Here is a 23068-nt window from a genome sequence, read left to right on the forward strand (position 1 = left end):
AGAAATGATGAACTTTTGGCTTACGAAGTGCTACACTAGGCGTCTGGATGGCTTCTTCAGAGCGAACAAAGCTCTGCTTGTGATGGACAGCATGCGAGCGCATATCACGCCACAGATAAAAGAGAACTTAAAAAGCCTCAACTCCATACCTGCCATCATCCCTGGATGCTGTACTAAAATACTTCAGCCACTTGACGTCTCCGTGAATGGGAGCTTTAAAGCAGTTCTGCGTAACCTGTGGGAGCAGTGGATGGTGGACGGAGAACACAGCTTCACGGTGTCAAATGCACCTCTTTTATAAGGTGCCCCCGGCTTCCCGGTAACGGGTTTGTTTTAGCCGGGTTCGGAGATTCGTCCGTAATCCAACCACCCGAGTTAAATTAACTCAACCGGAATCAATCTGATTTCTGTACGACGCCAATCCCTCTCAAGTCACCCGAAGCTCGAGCCGAGTAACTCAATTCGAGGCAAGACTTCGAAGTGACCGCATCGTATTGATGGCTCCCCGCTACTGTTTGAAGTTTTTATTATGTTACGGATATTTTTAGATGTTTGTTTGTTTGTTTATTTCGAACATTTAAAGAAATACAAGAAAGAAAGTAACAATACTGAAAATAATAACTCCATATTACAATAGAGAAGAAAGAAAAGAAAAAAAAAACATTGCGTTATAAATTTTCACTTTATCATAAATATCTTATTTGTTCAAAAGGGAGTAGAAGGAAGCCTAGGCTTATCTAGCTCTACCCCTTGTAACCACGTTTGCTTGATTCCGTCTAGATTTGTCCATTTTCAGATATGTTAAAGACATACATACATACATACATATAGATATTATACATACACACACTCATACATACATACACCTCCTTTAGATAAATACAAAAGCAGTTTAAACACCTCACAGCATGCTACGGTATCCCATCAGTATTTTGCCTTTATACATTTTTTTAAACTGAGGTAAAGAACTACAATTCTTTAGTTCGTCACTGCTGGCGTTCCATAATTCCACACCTTTAACTGTTATACAATGCAACTTTAAAGTTGTTCTCACCAAATCTCTTTTAAACATAAGTGTTCCTCTTAAATCATAGGTACTTTCCCTCCACTCAAACAACCTCTGGATACTGTTTGGTAATTGATTATTTTTTATTTTGTACATGAGTTGGATGGTTTTAAAATCGACTAGATCATTGTATTTCAGTGCATTCAGTTTTACAAAAAGAGGGTTAGATGGTTCTCCGTAATCAACATTATTTACAAGTCGTGTAGCTTTTTTTGTAGAATGTAGATTGGATCTGTGTTTGTTTTGTATGTGTTGCCCCAAACCTCCACACAGTACATAATGTATGGGAGTATGAAGGAGCAGTACAAGGAATATAATGATGTTTGGTTTATAAGATCTTTTACTTTATACAATACTGCCAGTGATTTTGAGATCTTTGATTTGATATACATTATATGTGGTTTCCAACTTAATTTTTTATCTATTAGCACTCCAAGAAATTTTACTTCTTACTTCTTTGTTAAGACCTCAGGGATTCGTTTGTATAGCGCACCCTAGCACTAGTTTTGCCGAAGTAAATGTTGATATGGGTCCGTTCTACTTGGTCGCTCAAGCAGCGAGCCGACCAACTTGTTTATCCGAAAGGGAATCAAATTAATAAAAGTGTGACCATAATAGCATTTAAGAAGAAAGTTAATGTACTTTACATTATTAATTCTAACTTCTTATACGTAGATCCAGCACTTAACTGTCGGAGTGCTTCAACCCACTCGATCGCTTTAAAAAGAATAATAACTCTCTTAAAACGAATCAAAATGTCCTACTCTAATTAGATTTGCCCTGTAGTTAATTTGGAAGGCAAGTCTATTTTTCGATCGTGTCCTATTTAACTTTTGACGCGGCCCGACAAAGTTAGAAACGGGCCTGCGCCCGACGGACAAAAAAAAAAAAAGTACTTTTATCCGTCACCAACTCAAATAATCTGATTTAACCACCGTCGTTATTTTATTTAGAGGAAGTAAATTTTCAAACGAATTATCATTTAACGAAATTTACTCTTCCCTTAAATAATTACGAAGGCCATTTAATTCTCTAATATGTCCGGAGTTCATTTTTACGCGGAATTCTCTAAAATGTGCGGAGTTACTTTTATTTATTACGGTCCTATGTTATACCATAATAACCACCCGCACATTAATCAAATTGTCAAATCAACCCCAAACAATCGATTGCACATTCCGTACAGATTAGCGCACAACGAAGTAGATGAATATACAAAACACATTTATTGAAGAAACATGAAATAGACGTGCAACATTCCTGGACGTCATTGGATGGATCGACAAAGCGTGGGCTTCGGTTACACCCAAAATCATTTTGTCAGGATTTAGAAAATCTGGAATAATTCCAACTGAAACTGACGAGGAGTCTGACATCAGCAACAGAGATGAATAGGGGCCCCACGTATTACCGGCATCAATCGCGGCTTTGTTCGGAAGTGACACGGAAGACGAAGAGTTTGAAGGATTTATTGATTAGGAGTGATGCAGAAGGTTTGGATTTTTTTTTTTAATTTTTGTTATAGTTATTTGATACATATTTTATTTTGTGTAGCAACTTCTATATGTTTTTATCATTACAGTTCATAGTTGTTGGCTCGTTGAACTCTCGTTTTGTTAAATAAAGGGCCGTTTACCAAACCCACGTTTTCCCTTGTACTTTGTTAACGCTACAATATATTTATGTACTACATCTGTGGAATAAAAGGAGACGCAAGTGACCCACGAGGCTGGCATCAGCTGCTCACGCGCGGCGTTGTTGACATAAAGGACGAAGAATTCGATCGATAGATTCATTGATTTGGAGTGACACAGATGGTTTGATAAAATTGTTGTTTATATTATAGTTATTTGATATATAGTTTATATATCGTTATATGAGCCTGTGGAATAATTTGAACTGCAACTGGCGACGAGTCTGACGTCAGCGGCGCACCGTGCCGCACAGGTGGCGTTGTTTACAGAAAGGACGAAGAAATCGATCGATGGATTTAATGATTAAATCACAAATGGTTTGATAATATTGTTTATGTGATAGTTATTTAAAATATAGTTTATATATTGTTGTATGGGCCTGTGGAATAATTTCATCTGCGGCGCGGCATACGGCATTGTTGAGAAAGGACGATCGATAAAAGACGAAACATTTGATTGATGGATTTAATGATTTGGAGTGACGCAAATGGTTTGATAATATTGTTGTTTGTGATAGTTATTTAAAATAGTTTATATGTCGTTGTACGCGCCTATGGAATAATTTCAACTGCGGCGTGGCACACGACATTGTTGACAAAGAACGATCGACAGAAGACGAGAAATTTGATCGATGGATTTAATGATTTGGAGTGACACAAATGGTTTGATAATATTTCTCATGTGATAGTTATTTCAAATATAGTTTATATATTGTTGTATGGGCCTGTGGAATAATTTCATCTGCAGCGCGGCACACGGCATTGTTGAGAAAGAACGATCGACAAAAGACGAGAAATTTGATCGATGGATTTAATGATTTGGAGTGACACAAATGGTTTGATAACATTGCTTATGTGATAGTCATTTAAAATATAGTTTATATACTGTTGTATGGGCCTGTGGAATAATTTCATCCGCGGCGCGGCACACGGCATTGTTGAGAAAGGATGATCGGTAAAAAACGAGAAATTTGATCGATGGATTTAATAATTTGGAGTGACACAAATGGCTTGATAATATTTTTTTATGTGATAGTTATTTAAAATATAGTTTATATGTCGTTGTACGGGCCTATGGAATAATTTCAACTGTGGCGCGGCACTCGGCATTGTTGAGAAAGGACGATCGATAAAAGACGAGAAATTTGGTCGATGGATTTAATGATTTGGAATGACTCAAATGGTTTGATAATGTTTATATGATAGCAATTTAAAATATAGTTCATATGTCGTTGTATGGGCCTGTGGAATAATTTCCACTGCGGCGCGGCACACAGCATTGTTGACAAAGGACGATCGATGGATTTAGTGAATTGGAGTGACATAGATAGTTTTATAAACGTGTTATTTATGTAATAGTTTTTTTAAATACCTCTGAATGTTACATCAGGCACGTTCTCAGCTTCTCGTTTGTGTTTGTCATGTTAGCATAGCATCGTTTAGCCTGTTGTTGCTCGTTTATGTCTGTTCTTGGCCTTGGATTTTGTCGACTAAATTGCCCCCCAAAATGCGACTTGTACTCCGGAGCGACTTATATGGTTTTTTTTTTCACTTTTTTGGGCATATTATGGCCGGTGCGACTTATACTCCGGAGCGACTTATAGTCCAAAAAATACGGTATGCTTCCCCAATAGATGGGGAAGCACCCGCCCGCGCATTTACTCCCGGAAGCCGTGTCAGAAAGCTCGGTGCACACTCACAAGTGCATGTACGTACTAAGTAGTACGGACACGGCGCACTCCGCGCTCTATTTCTATCAGTGCCGAATTTCGAGCGTGGGCTGTGATGTCAGCATTCTCGTAATTCACACGCTGAGCTTTCAGATACAGTTTTACGTTAATGCCACCCACAAACCTTCCCCTGTAATCCTTCCACTAAAATGAGTGGCCCGAGGAAAAGAAAGGTGGATACTGAGTGCCGAGTGTTTAAAAAAAAAAGAGAGGACAATTTGGCTCGACCTACGTGTGTGAGCAGACGTTCCGCCACATGAACGTCAACAAAGCCCGTCACAGCTCTAGGTTAACGGACCGACACCTCGGCTCTATCCTAAGAATTACCACAACAAATTTTACTCCAGACCATGATGCACTAGCAAAAAAGGGAGACCAACAATACTGTTGATTTCTTTATTACTTTATTTAGAAGTATTCTTTCACTGATTCTTCAAGATGATGTATTTGGTCAGAATGTTTGCCATTTGATGTGATTTCGCCTCATTAGATAAACATATTTCATAAATCTGACCTGCAGGCGCCAAAGTGATGGAAACTATTATTCATAATAACAGTGTCGTATTTAATGAGAATCACTGATAGTAGTTTTTCGGTGAAATATTTTTTTAATGCTGTTAATAAATGCATTTGTTTTCAAAAAGCTTTTTTTTTGAATATCCATGCTTTACTACCTACTAAAAGTACAAACCTTTTATGCAATGACCTTTACATGTCATTTCTATTACTTCACACAAACACTACATCCATCTGCTCCTGGTTCAGCCCACCGATCAAAATTTAGAACCAAATTCAGCCCGCCAGTCAAAAAGTTTGCCCACCCCTGGTCTCGACCCCAAATGTAAGACGACCCCCACTTTTTCAGTCTTATTTCAATGCAAAAAATACCGTCTTATATTCGTGCCAATACGGTAGTTACCTTGCCTCTGCATACTCCTGGTGGGTTTGTTCCATTGTGCTAATGTACAACCTTTGCTACTATTGCTGCGGTCACTTTAAGAGAGATGGACAAGGGGTTGACAGGAGGGAGGAACAAGGAGAAAAAGAATGACACACCGTTGCGTAATCAAAAGTAGAAGCTGCCTCTTGTCTTTTAGCACTGCAATTTCTACAATATTGTCCATTTAAAATACGCTAAAAAAAAATTTGGGGTCCCGGACCAAACCGAGTTAGACAGATAGTCGCGTGGAATCAAAGCGCATAAAATCGAGGCTTAGCTGTATGAGGCCTTTCATTTTTTTCACTTTCATTTATGTCATCAAATGAGAAGTGAAAACAAAAGCAGCGAAAAATATTTATTTTCCGCACCATAAGGTACACCTAAAACCTTTAATTTTCTTAAAAACCAAAGGTGCACCTTTTAATAAGGTGTGCCTTTTGTGTGGACAAAATTCCGAAATCTGTAAATGTTGTTGTGTGGCTGCTACCACAGGAACGTAATATGTCAGCAAACAGTATGTGTTACACAAAATACGTAAGATGACAGCAACATAATACGTTGAGTACGTTTCTCCACTGTGCATGTGCAAAGCAAACAGCATTTGGACCCTCTAAAATGTCATCAACAAAAGAGACATGCTTACGAGGCACAATTCAAGTTTTTAGGAAAGCCGAAGAACAACATGACAACGAATTTGACTCTGAAAATGACGAGAGGGAACTTGTTATGTTTAATGGCGAACTTGCCCAACTGTTTAATTCGAATACGGAAGATGAGGAATTTGATGGATTTGCGTATGAATACTGTGCAGTTACCCCCCCAGACAGCAATGCAACTGGTGAGGACGCTCTCAATGGTGCCACGGTAGAATGTAGACAGGACTGCCTGAGGAGCACATGCACGCCTGAACTTCCGCAGGAAGTACAGGCGGCGCTGAGCTTTCTTTGCCAGTGACGAGGTGTTTGCGGACCAGGAGAGGTCATCACTGATGTGCACCCCCAGGAACTTGGTGCAGCTCACCCTTTCCACCACAGCACCGTCGATGATCAGCGGCAGGTGTGTTGTGTGACCCTTCCGGAAGTCAACAATGATTTCCTTGGTCTTATTGACGTTCAGCAGGAGGTTGTTGTCCCTGCACCACGTGGTCAGAAGGTCAACTTCCGACCTGTACCGAGTCTCGTCGCCCTTCGTGATGAGACCCACCAGAGTCGTGTCGTCAGCAAACTTCACGATGCGGTTGTCGCTGTAGGTCGCAGTGCAGTCATGCGTCAGCAGGGTGAAGAGCAATGGACTGAGCACGCAGCCCTGGGGGGCCCCCGTGCTCAGCGTGATGCTGGCGGAGATTTTGTCGCCAACACGCACCACCTGAGGCCTCTGACAGAGGAATTCCAGTATCCAGTTGCAGAGGGAGGTACTGAGGCCCAGCTCGTCGAGTTTGCAGATGAGTCGCTGCGGCACAATGGTGTTGAAGGCAGAGCTGAAGTCCACAAACAGCAACCTCACATATGAGTCTCCAGGTGGGTGAGGGCCGAGTGGAGGGCGGAGCAGATGGCATCCTCAGAGGACCGCTTGGCACGGTACGCAAACTGGAAAGGGTCAATGGTGGGGGGGAGAACGGACTTGATGTGCTCCATGACCAGCCGCTCAAAGCACTTCATGATGATGGGCGTCAGTGCCACAGGGCGGTAGTCATTGAAGCAGGATGGTGCAGGTTTCTTCGGCACAGGAACGATGGTGGCAGCCTTGAAACACGAGGGGACGATGGCCTGCTGCAGGGAAACGTTAAAGATGTCCGTGAAGACACCCGACAGCTCCCCAGCGCAGTCCTTCAGCGCTCGACCCGGGATGTTGTCAGGGCCCGCCGCCTTACGGGTGTCAATAGCGGCAAGCGCCCTCCTCACACCGTCGGCAGAGAGGCGCAGGGGCTGCTCGTGTGGGGGGGGAGTGGTCTTCAGCGGGCAAGTGCTGTTCTGGGCGTCGAAGCGAGCAAAGAAGCGGTTCAGATCGTTTAGCAGACGGACGTCGCCCTCACAGCTCCTCGGCGCGGGCTTGTAGTCCGTGATGGTCTGAATACCCCGCCAAAGGCTACGTGCGTCCTTGCTGTCCTTGAAGTGGGTGGAGACCTTGCACGAGAACGCCTTCTTCGCTTCTTTGATGCCTCGGGACAGGTCGGCCCTCGCTGTCCTCAAGCCAGCCTCATCCCCCGCTCTGAAAGCCTTGTCCCTGGCCCTCAACAGTCTGAGGACAGCCCCCGTCAGCCACGGCTTCCAGTTCGCGCGAGTGACGACGGATTTCGAGCAAGTCACATCGTCGATGCACTTCGTGATGTAAGAGGTGACAGAGTCAGTATACTCCTCTATGTCCGTCCAATCGTTGTAGGTGGCTGCCTGCTTAAACAAGTCCCAGTCAGTAGTGTCGAAGCAGTCACGAAGTGCATCGGAGGCACCCTCAGGCCAAACTCGAACCTGCCTCCGAACCGGCCTGGATGCCTTTACCAATTGTCTGTATGCGGGCAAAAGCAAAACGGTGAGATGGTCAGAAAGCCCCAGATGGGGGAGGGGGCTGGCTTTGAAAGCTGCCTTTTGCGCCGAGTAGACTAGGTCCAGGAAGCTGTCTCCACGTGTCGGAAAAGGAACATGCTGGTGAAGCCTCGGGAAAACAGACTTCAGGTTGGCATGTTTGAAGTCTCCAGCGAAGATGGTGAAACCGTCAGGGTGCGCTGTTTGCTGTTCACTGACAGCCTGGTACAGTTCACCAAGCGCCGCGATCCTGTCTCCTTCGATGTTGGAAGGCGGGATGTAAACCGCGACTAGCAGAATCGCGGTAAATTCCCTCGGCAGATAAAAGGACGGCACTTAATGATCACAAACTCCACAAGCGGCGACCAGTGCTTACATACCACCACAGAGTCCCGGCACCATTCTTCTCGGATGTAGACGCATAACAGAACTTGAAGGCCCTGCAGCGCATAGTGAATACGGCTGGTAAGATTATTGGAGCTTCGCTCCCCTCCCTGAAGGACATTTACACCTCCCATCTCGCCCGCAAGGCAACCTCGATTGCCAGAGATGTGAGTCACCCGGCTCACTCTTTGTTTGACCTTCTGCCCTCTGGGAAGAGGTACAGGAGCCTGCGCTCCCGCACCGCCAGACTCGCCAACAGCTTCTTTCTCCAGGCTGTTAGGGCCCTGAACTCGCTACCCCCTTCTGCGTAGCGTGCGGCACTGTTGCGCTATTTTCGGGAATGTCTGCTGTACGCGCACTTGCTCCTTTTTTTTCTGCTCCTCTTATTTATTTATTTATTTATTGTTGTGTTATTTATTCATTATTTATTCAGCACACTTTTGTTATACTTGTTTACTTGTTTGTCTGTTGTGAGCCATGTCTTGTCACCGTGGGATAGGGGGGAACGAAATTTCGGTTTCTTTGTGTGTCTTTGGCATGTGGAGAAATTGACAATAAAGCTGACTTTGACTTTGATTACAACCGAACTCACTGTCTGACTCCCGGTGTTTTTTTTGTTGTTGTTTTTTTTAAACACTAAGTCATGTCATGCATGTGCCCTATAATGCGATGCGCACTATGTGTGGACTAAGTACAGAATAGCACCCGCAATTGAGTCTGCGCCTTTTAACATGAAGCGTCTTATGGTGCGGAAAATATGGTATGTATATGTATATTAATGACTCATCATATCTTTTGTTTCAGGTTTGTGAATCATATGCAAAATATGACACATTGGCATGTCAAAGTGCAGTGCAGGCCTTGCATGATGAAGCATACTCATCCAATTTGTCTGAAAATGAGAACATGGGCCTGACAGAAAAGAAGCAGGTGGAGGATGACATTCAACATGTAAGAAATTTCTAAAGCGCAACACACCTACTCAAAAATGGGCTGCATCCAATAAATTTGTAAATAGAGTAAGTATGTCCTAACTCATGCATCTCATTTGGTATGTCTTTCAGTCTTCTGATATAGAGCAAAAGATTTCTGTCATGGAAGGTCAAGTTGAGAGTCTTCTTTGTAGTCTTCAAAGGCTTAGTACAATGGAAGCCCGTCTGGAGGAGCTAGCGAGCAGGACTAACACAGAAAAGGTAATGACACTTACCGTATTTTTCGGACTAAAAGTCGCTCCGGAATATACGTCGCATTAGCCATAAAATGCACAATAAAGTGAAAAAAACATTTATAAGTCGCTCCGGAGTATAAGTCGCATTTTGGGGGAAATTTATTCGACAAAATCCAACACCAAGAACAGACATGAACGAGCAACAACAGGCTAAACGATAGGTAGCTAACGTGATATAAACATAAACTAAGAGCTGAGAACGGCCCAGACGTAACCTTCAGAGTTATTCAAATAACTATTACATAAATAACACATTTATAAAACCATCTGTGTCACTCCAATTCATTAAATCCATCGATCGTCCTTTATGTCAACAATGCCGGGTGACGGCGCTTGCGCTTCAAAATATTCCACAGGCCCATATAACGATATATAAATTATATATTAAATAACTATTATGTTAGAGATTTGCTCACTCCAACTTATTTTGCAAGAACCACACGGAAGACAAGGCAAGTTCTTTTAGACACCTGCAGGTGGAGAGTTCACTCGTTGAAGGAATGAAGTCTAAAAGTCTCCTCCCTGCAAGGGCATATTTATTAGGAGGAACAGAGTGGGGGTGGGAGTGGACAGGTTTGGTGAACCCCCGGGCCTCTGATAAGATCAGAGCAGGGGGTGTTTTACACTATTGTGGGAAACAGACTCTGCATTGTGAGGGCCAGACGTGATTGATTTAATTATTACATTGTGAGGGCCAGACGTGATTGATTTAATCATTACAGTCTACATTCCAACATAATCATAGGATCAAACTAACCTGAAAACCCTAACATCTCCCTCCTGATTTATCATATGATTATGCCACCCCAAACAACAACGATAAGCAAGAAAAAAAACATATATACGTATAATGAAGAAAGTAGAATGGTAAAAATAAAAACAACAAACAATGATAGCAACACTTTCCAGTGAAGATGAGGCATTACCTCAACACCCCAGATCAAACTTATTGTGTAAGCGAAAAACCTGCTGGCCAGATGTTATTAGCAGGAAAATTCTTACACGGCCCCGTTGCCACAGGCGGCCAGAATGCTATGAATAACAAAAAATAAAAAGAAAAACACAGAAACAGTACATCATTGTATCCATCACTTGCGAAGCATTTTCGATGGTCAAATCATCAAGTTTCTGTAAAACATGCTCAACAGAACAGCATCTACGCAATCCACGTCTCATTATCATTATCACAACTGTCACGTCTAAGAAGTTGTATATGTGCCCGTGTTTTCGTCAGCTGATGATGTTCTAGTCTGTAGGTGAGGTCAGTCACACACACCGGCGCACACACTCTTGTCCAGTTGGCAGGCAGCATCGGACAACTCCTGTGACCACAAAACCATGATCCGTACTGAACAGGCACGTGCACTCATAGGATGCAGGTGGGGCAGTGCCTCTGAACTTCTGGCTGAAGTAGGTCCCGTCCGATGGTGCAGCCATGTTGGTAGTAGAGCCCTTACACCTTGAAAACGGCTCTCTCATCCTGGCACACAGCGGTGATGTCCAAAGCTCCCATCCAGTTTCCTCCTGGAGAGCAGTCGTCGTTAATGCAGACGTGGGTCTTGTTACCTTGGATGTAACATGTGTAATTCACTCCAGCTGGTCTCTCTGTGTAGGCCACTTGTGGTATTGTTCGTCCTTTAACAGTCACATTGAGATTTGCCCAGAAGTGTTCATCATAGGCACCGTGTTTCGCTTCAGTGACATTCATTGCTCTGGCCTCCAAGCGAACTTGCGTGGAGGAAGGGGGGAGTTTCGAACACACATAGCATCCCTCCTGTGTGTGAGCTCTCACAGTGAACCTGACATATCGGTACCAAGTGTTGGTTTCGTATGGGTTTGTGGGGTCCCATGACCAGTCTTCAAAGTTCTCATCATGTGACCATCGTTTACCACGGGCAACATTGTCATTTGGTCTGTTCAGATGAGTCAATAGACCATAGCACGCTCCAACCACAACGCAGCAGAGGATCCATCTGGCATATGGAGCCCCGTTGCTACTAGGATGGCAGAGACACTGGGACATCCCCTCGCCTAGCGGAGTGGGGATCGATGAATTCTTCACCAACATTGAGACGCCTCGCCCTAAACGACAGGGCCCCTTTGTAGTCAGCCTTCCCCACCACTCCGAATTAGGGGTCCAGCACTCTCTGCAACTTGCAGTGGCTGAGGTGAATCCAGCTGGGCCGTTGAGAGATTTTTACCGCCGTGGGAGTAGCAAGCAAAACTTGGAACGGTCCCTCCCACCGCGGGCTGGCCCAGTTCTTTCTTTTGATGACCTTGATGTAGACCCAGTCTCCTGGATTGATGGGGTTGTCCACCTGTGAGGGGGAGAGATCAGGCGGCAGTAAATTTGCATTTGACACATCTTTCAGTTTGAGCGTCCTGATTAGATAATCTGCCCAGGACTGCTCTTCATCTGTTGCTTGCAACTCTCGTAGTCAATTGTAGTGCCCATTTAACTGGCAAATAGGAGTTTTTTTTTTTGTTTTTTTTTTGTTTTTTGTTTTTTTTGAAACAAGCTCTACAAAAAAAAAATGTTTGTTTTGTTTTGAAAATATTTTGAATATGAATCAAATCCATATGTTGTATAAAGCTGACTGACCTGCCCCACTATCCCTCCTCTTGAGCCATGTGACGCGCACCATGGCTCAATATTGCAGCCCATTTGCATAGGTTCTTTGGTAGGGTAGGTCATTTATAGATGCCATTCTCTAATCTTGCCCCTGTTTTGACAACTAGCTTAGCAAGTAAATGGATGGCCTCCCCGAATGGGGAGCGACTCAGCTAGCAAATGATTAGACATTTTCACTTTGTTGTAGTTTCTTTAGTTACTTTTCAATCGTTTTCTCATTGTTTATCACAAGAATCTTAGAAATTTGAATACAAATCAAAACGTATGTTTTATTTTACTCAATTGTATGATTTAGAGAATCCATATGTAGTAAAGTTTTGTAGTACTACATATGATTTCATCATCATTTAGTTTGACTTTCTTTCCAAAACGCTTCTTAATTTCTCAGTTCACACATCTTCTACATGTGTTACTGGTTCTCCATTTTTTTTCTAGTTAATTATCAATCCAAAAGCTACGTGTTTCTTTCTAACATTCAACCTGCTCAAAATCATTCTTTCATCAAAGTCGCTCTACTAATTTTCCATAGTAGTCGCCAACGACTTCAACCATTCAACCTTTCATTCAGGCAATCATTCATCAATGCTCATCATATGTATCTCACACAATCTCCAAAAAGGAGTCTTCCTATCACATTGGTCCCAATTCATCCAAGCTCACCACACAACATTCATATATCATTTTCAACTCAGGTTTCCTGGTAGAACAATCCACCAATTCAAAAAAACTTAACTAAAACAAACAATTGGCAAATTAATCTGAATTTTTTCTTTGTTTTTAAATTTGAAGAACTCAATCTCTCAGATTTAGCTTGCAATTAGAATTTTGCATAATCTTATAACACAACCAATCAATTATTCCTATTAAATGTAGCATTGCAAAATCTTAAATTCACAATTTAGCTTCTTCCAATTCCTGAAAGCATGTTCTGTCATTTTTTTTTTCCGAATTTCTCATGTGGGCTCGACACTTAACATGCACTAGTGTGGATTAGTTTCTGCTCGCAAACAGACTTCTCTCTTTTTCCTCTCATTTTTATCTTTCGAAATCATTTCTGTTCTGCGGTGCAAATTGGATAGACCACAGTCTAGCAAAATTTTTTTATACTAAAACTTTAGCCAATGTTCATCATTTTAACATATACGCACACACATGCACAGCTCTCGCATGCAAAAGGTAGGTCTCAGCCACAATGATTCGTCACAGGCTGGCCATTTCCTGTGGTCGATCATGAGCTGGTCCCTCCCATGCACACGAGGACAGCACATTCTAATTTTATTTATTTATCTTCTAGAAGCAAGTTGCATTTCTTTACCACTTGATTTGCATATTTTAACTTCAGTGTAACACAATTTGATCCCTATTCATTTGTAATTGGGCCTACAAACAGCATTGTCATACTTCTTGTGTGAACAGGATTTCTAATAATCTAAAAAAAATTCTAATAATCTGACAATGACATGTTTTGCTGTCATATGGGCATCTATTCTTTCTTTCTCTGTATGAGCATAAGCGGTCAAAGAGGAGGAAGCTTGTCATGCTAAAAATGAGGCTTTTCCTCTTTTCCTTCCTCCACCCTTTGATTGATATTGTTTTGCAAAACGACACTCTCGTGCGAAGTGTCCTCGTCTCCCACAGTTCCAACAGTTGTCAGAATCTCGTGGGGGTTTTGAATTATATGGCGGCCTGCGACCTTGTTGGCCTCTACCTCTCCCTCTGCCTAGCTGGGACCCTTGGAAGAAGACTGTTGTATCTTCATCTAGTTCATCATCATCATTATCTAGATGAAATACATCAGAACTTTTGCCTTTTTTGATCACCTTTTCAGCATGTCTGGCCCATTGCATAGTTGTTGTCACACTTGCAACATCCACTTCCACCAAATGTTTCCTCACCCAGTTGCCTATTTCAGGGCGGAAATTAGTGAGGAGCGCATTTTTAAGCTGTTGTTGATAAGCACTCTCAGCTGTATCATTGAATGGGATGCCACTATGTACCCAGAATTCTTTTTCAAATCTCAATTGAATGGCGGCCTCATCACTTTTCAACTTTCTATCTTTTGTCTTTTGGATTTGTTCTCTTCTTTCTTGTGAAGCTTTCAACCACATTTTAGCACTTCTACCACTTCTTCCACATTTCAAATTTCCTTGTACTCCATACATTTTCTTCCACTTCAGCATGTATTGCATACAATTAAGAAATCTACTTGCCATGAACTTCTCGTTTTAAAGAAGAGCAGAGCAAGAGATTTACCGTTCTTATTTCCCATCTTAATTTTAGTAGCTTAAGGTTTTACAATTTTTTTCAATTTTTTTTTCTTTGAGGATCCTCAATGCAGGTTTAAATTGACCTTTCAACAAATTACTAGCCTGTTTTATTGCCATGGATCAACGCTAGAACTGCTTCTTAGTCAATTTATCCTACCAGTCACACACTCAATCACACAAACTCCAGCGCTTTTTTAGGCCTATCCAGGGATGGGTGTAAAACCCTCCCAAACAGCTTTGGAAAAACGGACAAAAGAAAAAATCTACGCCCTTCTTCAATTAAGAAAAAGAAGCTCTGTTTTTCTTAGCCCGTTTCTTCCACTGGGACTTGAACCCAAGCTATTCTTTGGCTTGGAAAAACATACAAAGAAAAATCTACGCCCTTCTTTGATTAACAAAAAAGAAGCTCCGTGTTTCTTAGCACGTTCCTTCCACTGGGACTTTAACCCAAGCCAGATCCCTCAGCTCGGAAAAACAGACAAAGAAGAGTCTACACACTTCTTCGATGAACGAAAAAGAAGCTCTGCCTTTCTTAGCCTGTTTCTTCCACTGGGACTTGAACCCAAGCTATCTCCCGTGCACCTCTATGTGTTACGCGTTTAACAACACAACACAATTTCAAGCCTTTAACTTACTTGTCCCCTGGTTCGTTGCACTGCCGGGTCCCGTCAATCCACCTCTGTCAGACGAAGGCAGACCTAAGATGCTGGCCCAGCGAAGAATTTCCTTCCCAGGTCTTTCTTTACCAGGTCCGGCTAGTGGACGCTGGCCCGTCGACGGTGTACAGCGCGTCGTCCTCCGTCAGCCAGATGATGGGTATGAGGGTCCCGGGTTTCGGCACCAAAATGTTAGAGATTTGCTCACTCCAACTTATTTTGCAAGAACCACACGGAAGACAAGGCAAGTTCTTTTAGACACCTGCAGGTGGAGAGTTCACTCGTTGAAGGAATGAAGTCTAAAAGTCTCCTCCCTGCAAGGGCATATTTATTAGGAGGAACAGAGTGGGGGTGGGAGTGGACAGGTTTGGTGAACCCCCGGCCTCTGATAAGATCAGAGCAGGGGGTGTTTTACACTATTGTGGGAAACAGACTCTGCATTGTGAGGGCCAGACGTGATTGATTTAATTATTACATTGTGAGGGCCAGACGTGATTGATTTAATCATTACAGTCTACATTCCAACATAATCATAGGATCAAACTAACCTGAAAACCCTAACATATTATATAAGCAATAATATTATCAACCCATCTGTGTCACTCCAAATCATTAAATCAATCGATCTAATTCCTCGTCCTTTGTCAACAACGCCGCGCGTGCGCCCTGACGTCACCCTCGTCGTTGTTCCACAGATCTAGTATATAACTATATTGTAGCGTTAACAAAGTACGAGGAAAGACATGGGTTTGGTAAACAGCTCTTTATTTAACAAAATGAGTTCAACGAGCCAACAACTACGGAACTGTAATGATAAAAACATATACAAGTTGCTAAACGAAATAAAATATATCAAATAACTTTAACATAAATAGTTCACCGCCACACGGTCCCAAGCACCGGCGTCGACTTCCAGGCATGTGGCGGCATGGACTTCCATCCCCGGAGGTGGCACTTCCAGCCATGGAGGTGGAAAAGAGCTCCATAGAATAAGACCGGGCGTGCGTAAAAGCCATGTCCGAGCCCCATCCACCGTCCCCGGACAGCCACCCGGCCGAGCGCCGGCCCCCTACGTCCATCCACGGAGGTGAAAGAGAGCTCCGTAGAGTAGGACCGGGTGTGCGTAAAAGCCATAATAGTTTTTCAAACCTTCTGTGTCACTCCAAATCATTAAAGTCCCAAAGTCCCAATGATCATCGTCACACACACATCTGGGTGTGGTGAAATTTGTCCTCTGCATTTAACCCATCCCCATGTGATTTTGATCCATCCCCTGGGGGAGAGGGGAGCAGTGAGCAGCAGCGGTGCCGCGCTCGGGAATCATTTGGTGATCTAACCCCCCAATTCCAACCCTTAATGCTGAGTGCCAAGCAGGGAGGCAATGGGTCCCATTTTTATAGTCTTTGGTATGACCCGGCCGGGGTTTGAATCCACAACCTTCCAGTCTCAGGCCGGACACTCTACTACTAGGCCACTGAGCTGGTCAAATCCTTCAAACTCTTCGTCCTCCGTGTCACTTACAAACAAAGCCGCTCATGATGCCGGTAGTACGTGGGGCCCATCGTCATCTTCGTCATCCCGTGATCGAATCATTGTCCTTTATGTAAACAACTGCCGCGCCACTGACGTCACTTGAAATTCAAATTACAGTAATCCCTTGCTACATCGCGGTTCGTTTATCGCAGTTTCACTTTATTTTTTTTTTTAATTTTGAAAATTTGGGAAAAAAGTCGCTTCTCAGTATAAGTCGCCCCCCCACCCAAACTATGGAAAAAAAACGCAACTTATAGTCCGAAAAATACGGTATTTTATACCTGTAGGCCTATACAGTGATTTATTCAACAGACTTTAAACCCGATTATTTTATTGAGCTGATGATTGTATGGTCATGTAAACACACAGCATAGTGTGCTATTCAATGTATACTGATGGAAAAATACTGTTTTGCTCATAAGGCAATGAGTCGATCCGAAGTATAACTTCCAATATCAAAATATTCATCATGAGAAAAAAATCATATGTAAGTCCCTCTGGAGTATAAATCACATTTTTTGCAAAAAGATTGAGACGAACAGTAGAGCTTGTACTTGCACACAAAATCCACGTTCCCTCGTCATTGGTGCGTTTGGAATTAGGACTATTACAAATAATTAGTGCTCACTGCTTCATTCCAACCGTTGGGATACTCAGAACGTTGTTCAAATGTGCTGATGAGTTATTCAGTATTCACAAGAAAAGGAGTGCCGGAGCCTAGTTTCATCACGCAGTACAGAAATATAGAAATAGTTCAAGCACAAGCTGTTGATAGTTACTCTGCAGTTGGAAAAATTGTGAGTGGAGCACGCTTTGCGTCTCTGAACTCTCAGAGCGGTGTTAGGCTATCAGAGTGAATTTTCAAACGCTTCCAGTGTTGAAGGAAGTGAATGAGTTCTGGTTGGACAAAACTTGCGCTTTAGACTACTGAAAACTATGAAAATATAATTATTTTTAGGTTGAATGGCTTACCTTAACTTGTATTCCTGGTCACATTGAGCCCAAAGTTAAACTCCTGATCAGTTATTGCGCCTTTTAATGCTGTAAATGCTTGTTGTTGCATAAGGAAACCGCAAGCACAACTCGCCATATGGCAACTTAGTTGCCATGACTACTCTACTTTTTCTGCTTTCATTTCTTCAACGTTTTTGATGGTTGACAAATACTTTTGGTGCATTACCGCCACCTTCCTTTGCATGCTATAATGAAGGTGGCCATGGGAAGATAATGAATAACCACCACTACTTGTACTTCCAGTTCTTGCTGCATTTTGTCAGTTTGCAAATACTTTTGGTGCATTACTGCTGGTGGAAATTAAGTGGCAGTTGTGCACAGAAAGTCAACACAAATAGGGAACATGGATTTTGTGTGCCAGCCCCATCTCTAATTTTAATCTATACAAGTCACACCTGGGTATAAGTTGCAGGACCAAACAAACCAAGAAAAAAAACAGACTTACAGTTCCAAAAATACATAAATCAACCATCATTCATTCAATTCAATCAGTGTGTTTTGGTGCCATCATCTCACCTAAACTCATACTGTTATGTTGTTTCAGAAGGAAGGAGAATTGATCACAATATCAAGAGAGAGCTGGGAAAATCTAAATGGTCGAATCCTACTACTGGAAACCAAATTTGAACTTGGCCACACTAAGGTAGGATGAGCACTTCTGAACAGATTTGAGGTCCTGCTCTTTTTCAGTGTGCTTTATCGTTTGTGTTTTAATTGATTCCAATATAGTACATTATTTTATGTCACGCCTGAAAATAAATTAAATATTCACTTTGTATGTCAGTTTTGTATGCACTGCGCCACATAAGAATAATAGAATTAACATGTAGACTGGAAAAAAAGCAGCTACCCCTCCTTGAATGACCAGCAGCCGCCACTGATTTGCAAATATAGCGCTCTGTTTGGATTTTAATTCCTCTGAATAGCGGTTGGTAGTTTGTCACTCAAAGAGCCTATTGGGTGTTTTGCGTGCCTCTGCCATTTTTTTCCCCATTGAATCATTGGGCACAATGATTTTGCCTCACAAAATTGTTGCAGAACAACTTGACAGGACTAGGAAAAAAAATTGAGCAATTCTGTTTAGCTAAGATTCCTGTGTCCTCCCATCAATTTGACTGTTGCCTCTGAGAGTTATTGTAACATTAGCACTTTATTTTTGTTATAGTCAAGTGCTCCTCCACCATCCGAGTTATCTGCCCCATTCTACTCTTTCGCCTCCAGTTCTGATGCTTCCAAGGTGAGACCAGTAAGCACTGCCATCACTGTGTTGTGGGAAAGTATCGATCTCCATTATGTACACACGAAGCCTAGAAAAAAAAGTAATGAAAAAAAAAACTTTTTAATTATTGTTTTTCTTATTACTAATTCAAACCAAGCAGGCATGTAAATGCAGCTATTGTATCTTATTATCTGGCTCGGGAACATCTGTTACCCAGAATAAATCAGTTCAGCTCATGTTTCTTTCCTCTTGTTTGTCCAGGGTGATATAAAAGACAGACTGGAGAGGATCGCCAACATGTAAGTGATGACTTTACAAAACCACCATGATAAGATCTTTACAGTAGAACCATGACCTGTTCATGAGCCAAAGTAATTTTAAAATGAATAAATGAATGGAAACGAAATATATCAGCTTCCAGCCCCTGAAAAAAGTTGACTTTGCGTGGCGCCAGAGCTGTCGCCTGGTGAGTGGCGAACGATTGGCCCCTACCCATGGCCTTCAGAGGTTGGCAGGTGCCCAGCTCCGCCAGCAAGCGCTCACAAGACACTGCTGGAAATGTAACTCTTTCCAAAGATGATTAAAAACGAAAAGATACGTAAGTTTCTCTTAAGTGGCACACGAAGAGAACTAGTTTACACTATGTGAAGAGGCGCAATATTGCATGGATTCTGTTTTTGCGAACCAAAATACAGTCTGTGAGACAAAGAAATATTGTTTCAAAATTGTACTCAAACTGATTTATTCTTCAAAATGGATTTTGTGGACCAAGACTGTACCAACATTTAATTTAAAAACATTTAAAAAGGAAAACATACATTTCTCTTAAGTAGGTGGCACACGAAGAGAACTAGCTCACAATATGTGAACGAGCGCAATATTGCATGGATTCTGTGTTTTTGCGAACTGAAAAACAGTCCGTGGAACAAAGAAATATTGTTCGAAAATTGTACTCAAACTGATTTATTCTTGAACATGGGTTTTGTGGACCAACACTGTACAAACACTGTTTTTGAGTGTTCCTTTTTCTTGACATTTATAGGTTGAAGAGTACCTCAACTCTAATGAAGAGTACAGACTCACCCACAACACCTTACAACTAGATTGATTATTTTCTTAAGTCAAATTAACTTTATTCACAGGAGGCCCACACTTCATCAGTCGAGTTTCTGTTTGTGCTTGGCCTTTGGTGATAGGGGAGGCATATTTATATTTTTTTGTTGGGAACAAAACTGAAAACTAAGTTTGGGTTATTTCCGTTTCGCAGAATTCAATAATTCTATAATCTGTAATAAATAGTAGTAATAGTAGTAATAAGTAGATGACTGTTTAGCACGTCTGCTTTAATTCATAGTTAGCACTATCTGGAAATTAATTGATTGTAAATTGTTTACGATGATTTGTCTTTTGTATATATTTGTTTGATTTAGTAAAAGTTTTTGGGCCGTTTTATGAAGGTTTCTTCTTTATTGTTCTTCAATTCTGACAAACTATTATGTCTTTTTTTTTTAAGAATCTATGACGACCAGTCAGAATGTCTATCAAACACAAAACGAGCTAGGCAATTTAACTTTACTGTCCATTGTATGGAGTGGCATATACTTAGGGACATTGGAGTATGATGGTGGTTAACCAAGACTTCTTCATGGATTTTATGTACATCTCAAATGACTTTTTTTTTTTGCTCTAAATGCTTACTGGACACTATTTATTCTATTTGTATTTAGAATAAATAAGATCTATGAGATAAATATTGTGTTGATAGTAGCTTACATAAGTATTATGTTCATTTTTAAAACACTTCATAAACAACCTATCAAAGTGCATTTTGTGTTTTGTAAAAAGAAGAGGACCATAAAAAGAGGGATTATGAAGTCTCCAAGAATTGATTTGGTTTGAGTGGTAATGTACAGATCGATGTAATCACGTTAAAGAACAGCGAGCATACCAGATCACGTCACATAAAAGCTAAACTCACTGTGACATGATGGAATAAATGATTTAACATATGCACACTAGCACTTAATACAAATGGTAATTGAAACCACCTTTTGGTATTTCAACAATATACCTTGGGAATATAAGTGAAGGGTAACGGCCCCAAAAATTGTATGTGTAAATGATTGGGATTGTTATGCAACTTGTGCAGACCTGGCTCAGATCATTTCATTTCAGATCATTTGAATCAGGTGCATTTAGATAGATCTTTAGAGTCTTCTGTTAACATAGCATGCATGTTTTTGGAATGTAGAGGAGGCAGGCCAGAGTACCATAGCTTGACATCAAAGCCTGTGATTGTAACGCAGACACTCTTGCAACCTACTCTATCATGCAGCCCTTTAATTGTACTTTTTCTATTAATTCTTAATATAATTGTTAGGTTACGGATTTTAGTTATTGATCTGACTCCAAATTGCGATCAACACTTAATACATAAATTGCTATGTCCTAATCCACACACTGGCGCACCTAACAATTTTGCGAGTTCGTTCTGTCAAAGAGAAGACCAGTAGATCAATTAGACCAAATTTACCAATTATTTATTCCTGACAAAGCGCACTAATACAGGCCTGGGTCCCGGGTCCCTCACACTAAAACTCGTGCGTTTTTGTGACCACCAAAAGACGACACATTCTTCCGGGTTGCCCATTTTTAAAGAAACACAATATGAATATTGAAGCATGCAAAATATTGTGAGATGATTGGTCGATGGCCATCTCCTCCCCGGTCCAGGTGTCGCTGAGGTCAGACGGTTGGGTTTTCCCCTCGAAGGCCGGTCTCATAGACGTGCTGTTGTTCTTGTTCCTAACCGACCTTGAGATGGTCTCCTCCGGTACTCCCTATCCGGGCCTATTCCACAACACTTCGAAGAAAACAAGTTCATGCAGTTTGCCTGCACATTCCTCGCCCCCCACCAATCCACACGAGCACTCTAATACTAGATATTAATATGATTATAAGTTTAACACAACCTTAAAAAATATGTTTGCAAACTGCCGAAAGCACATTTTCCTTTATTCCCTCTCATGACCTCATTTATGAGGTCATCACCCGTTACTTTAGCAAACAGCTACCAGCGCGCTGTCGATCCTTCCTTCCCCCCGCTGCTCATGTTGAGTCACCAGGGCATATTCGCCCATCGGTGGCAACGGGCCAACGGTTTTCTCGATCAACCGGACAGTGAGTGACCTAATACATGGAATACAACAACAATTGCATAAAATCATAATTGTAATAAAAATAGCTACAGCAACAAGCACAGACATGATGAGGCCTTTCCAGCTTCCGAACGTTTTCATCCAATCAGACCAAATATCGGTGTGTACGCCTGAATGATCTTTCATCTTTTTGTTCAGTGTCCTTAGTCCTTCCAACGCCCTGGTCAGTCGGCCTCCTGGTGCCGTGTTGTTTGGGATGAAAGTACAACATGCATCACCAAACATTCCACACACACCATGTTCCTTAGCCAATAGCATGTCCAACGCAATTCTATTTTGGAACGCCATTAACGACGTTGCAGCCAATTGTTCATGAACTGCGGCAAATGATTCAGCTGTATAATTACCCAGTCGTTGGACATTGTAATGAACGTAATTAATACGGTCTACATTTTTATTGGGGGTGATCCATAGGAAGATACTTTTGAATCCCGAGGACACTTGATTAACGAGTTTATACTTATCTGGCACACCCCGGGGCACTCCTATAGTGTCAATATATGTTGGATCGTCGTCGCTCAACCACGGGGGCAAAATGTCTCTTTTGGCTTGCTTCAGGAGCCCCGCCAGTGGGGACTCCAGGTTCCAATTGAGATTCTGTATTTAAATGGGGACAACCACCACAGGCATTATCAACGACACGAGGGCACAGATACCTGATGCATTCTTCGGCAAGCGATCCTATAATTTGTCATCTCCACACCACAACCAGATGTCACTGGTCTTCCTCTGCTCCTTCCATCATTGCTGGGTGAATTCTGGCATGTCCTGTTAAAGCTTGAAAGCAAGTGAATTTGGAAAAAAAACTTTGTATATCCCAATTACAAATTGAAACCTACTCACCCATTTCTATTTTACCACTCTCCCCCTTTGACACATTCACCCAATGTGTCATTACGTAACCTCTAGTTACCATCTGGGCCCCGGGACCATCACCCCAAGTCCTTGAAACTTGACTGTCCACCACAC

General features: G+C 41.9%; 1 protein-coding gene across 7 annotated transcripts in view; it reads left to right on the forward strand.

The window, feature by feature from the left end:
- The window catches only part of cep44 (centrosomal protein 44), a 48121-nt gene extending 27489 nt beyond the window's left edge, over positions 1-20632 (forward strand). For 6 of the 7 annotated variants that reach the window (XM_049721565.2, XM_049721568.2, XM_049721569.2 and 3 more), the window contains 6 exons: positions 9137-9283; positions 9397-9525; positions 18207-18305; positions 18828-18899; positions 19143-19180; positions 19924-20632. In XM_049721565.2, the coding sequence (XP_049577522.1) occupies positions 9137-9283; positions 9397-9525; positions 18207-18305; positions 18828-18899; positions 19143-19180; positions 19924-19984 (546 nt within the window). In that variant the 3' untranslated portion in view covers positions 19985-20632. The remainder of the gene's footprint in view (positions 1-9136; positions 9284-9396; positions 9526-18206; positions 18306-18827; positions 18900-19142; positions 19181-19923) is intronic. The other variant, XM_049721566.2, reaches the window with a different exon arrangement.
- Positions 20633-23068: the final 2436 nt, after the last annotated feature.

Source organism: Syngnathus scovelli, chromosome 5, assembly GCF_024217435.2.
Source record: "Syngnathus scovelli strain Florida chromosome 5, RoL_Ssco_1.2, whole genome shotgun sequence".
Lineage (NCBI taxonomy): Eukaryota > Metazoa > Chordata > Actinopteri > Syngnathiformes > Syngnathidae > Syngnathus > Syngnathus scovelli.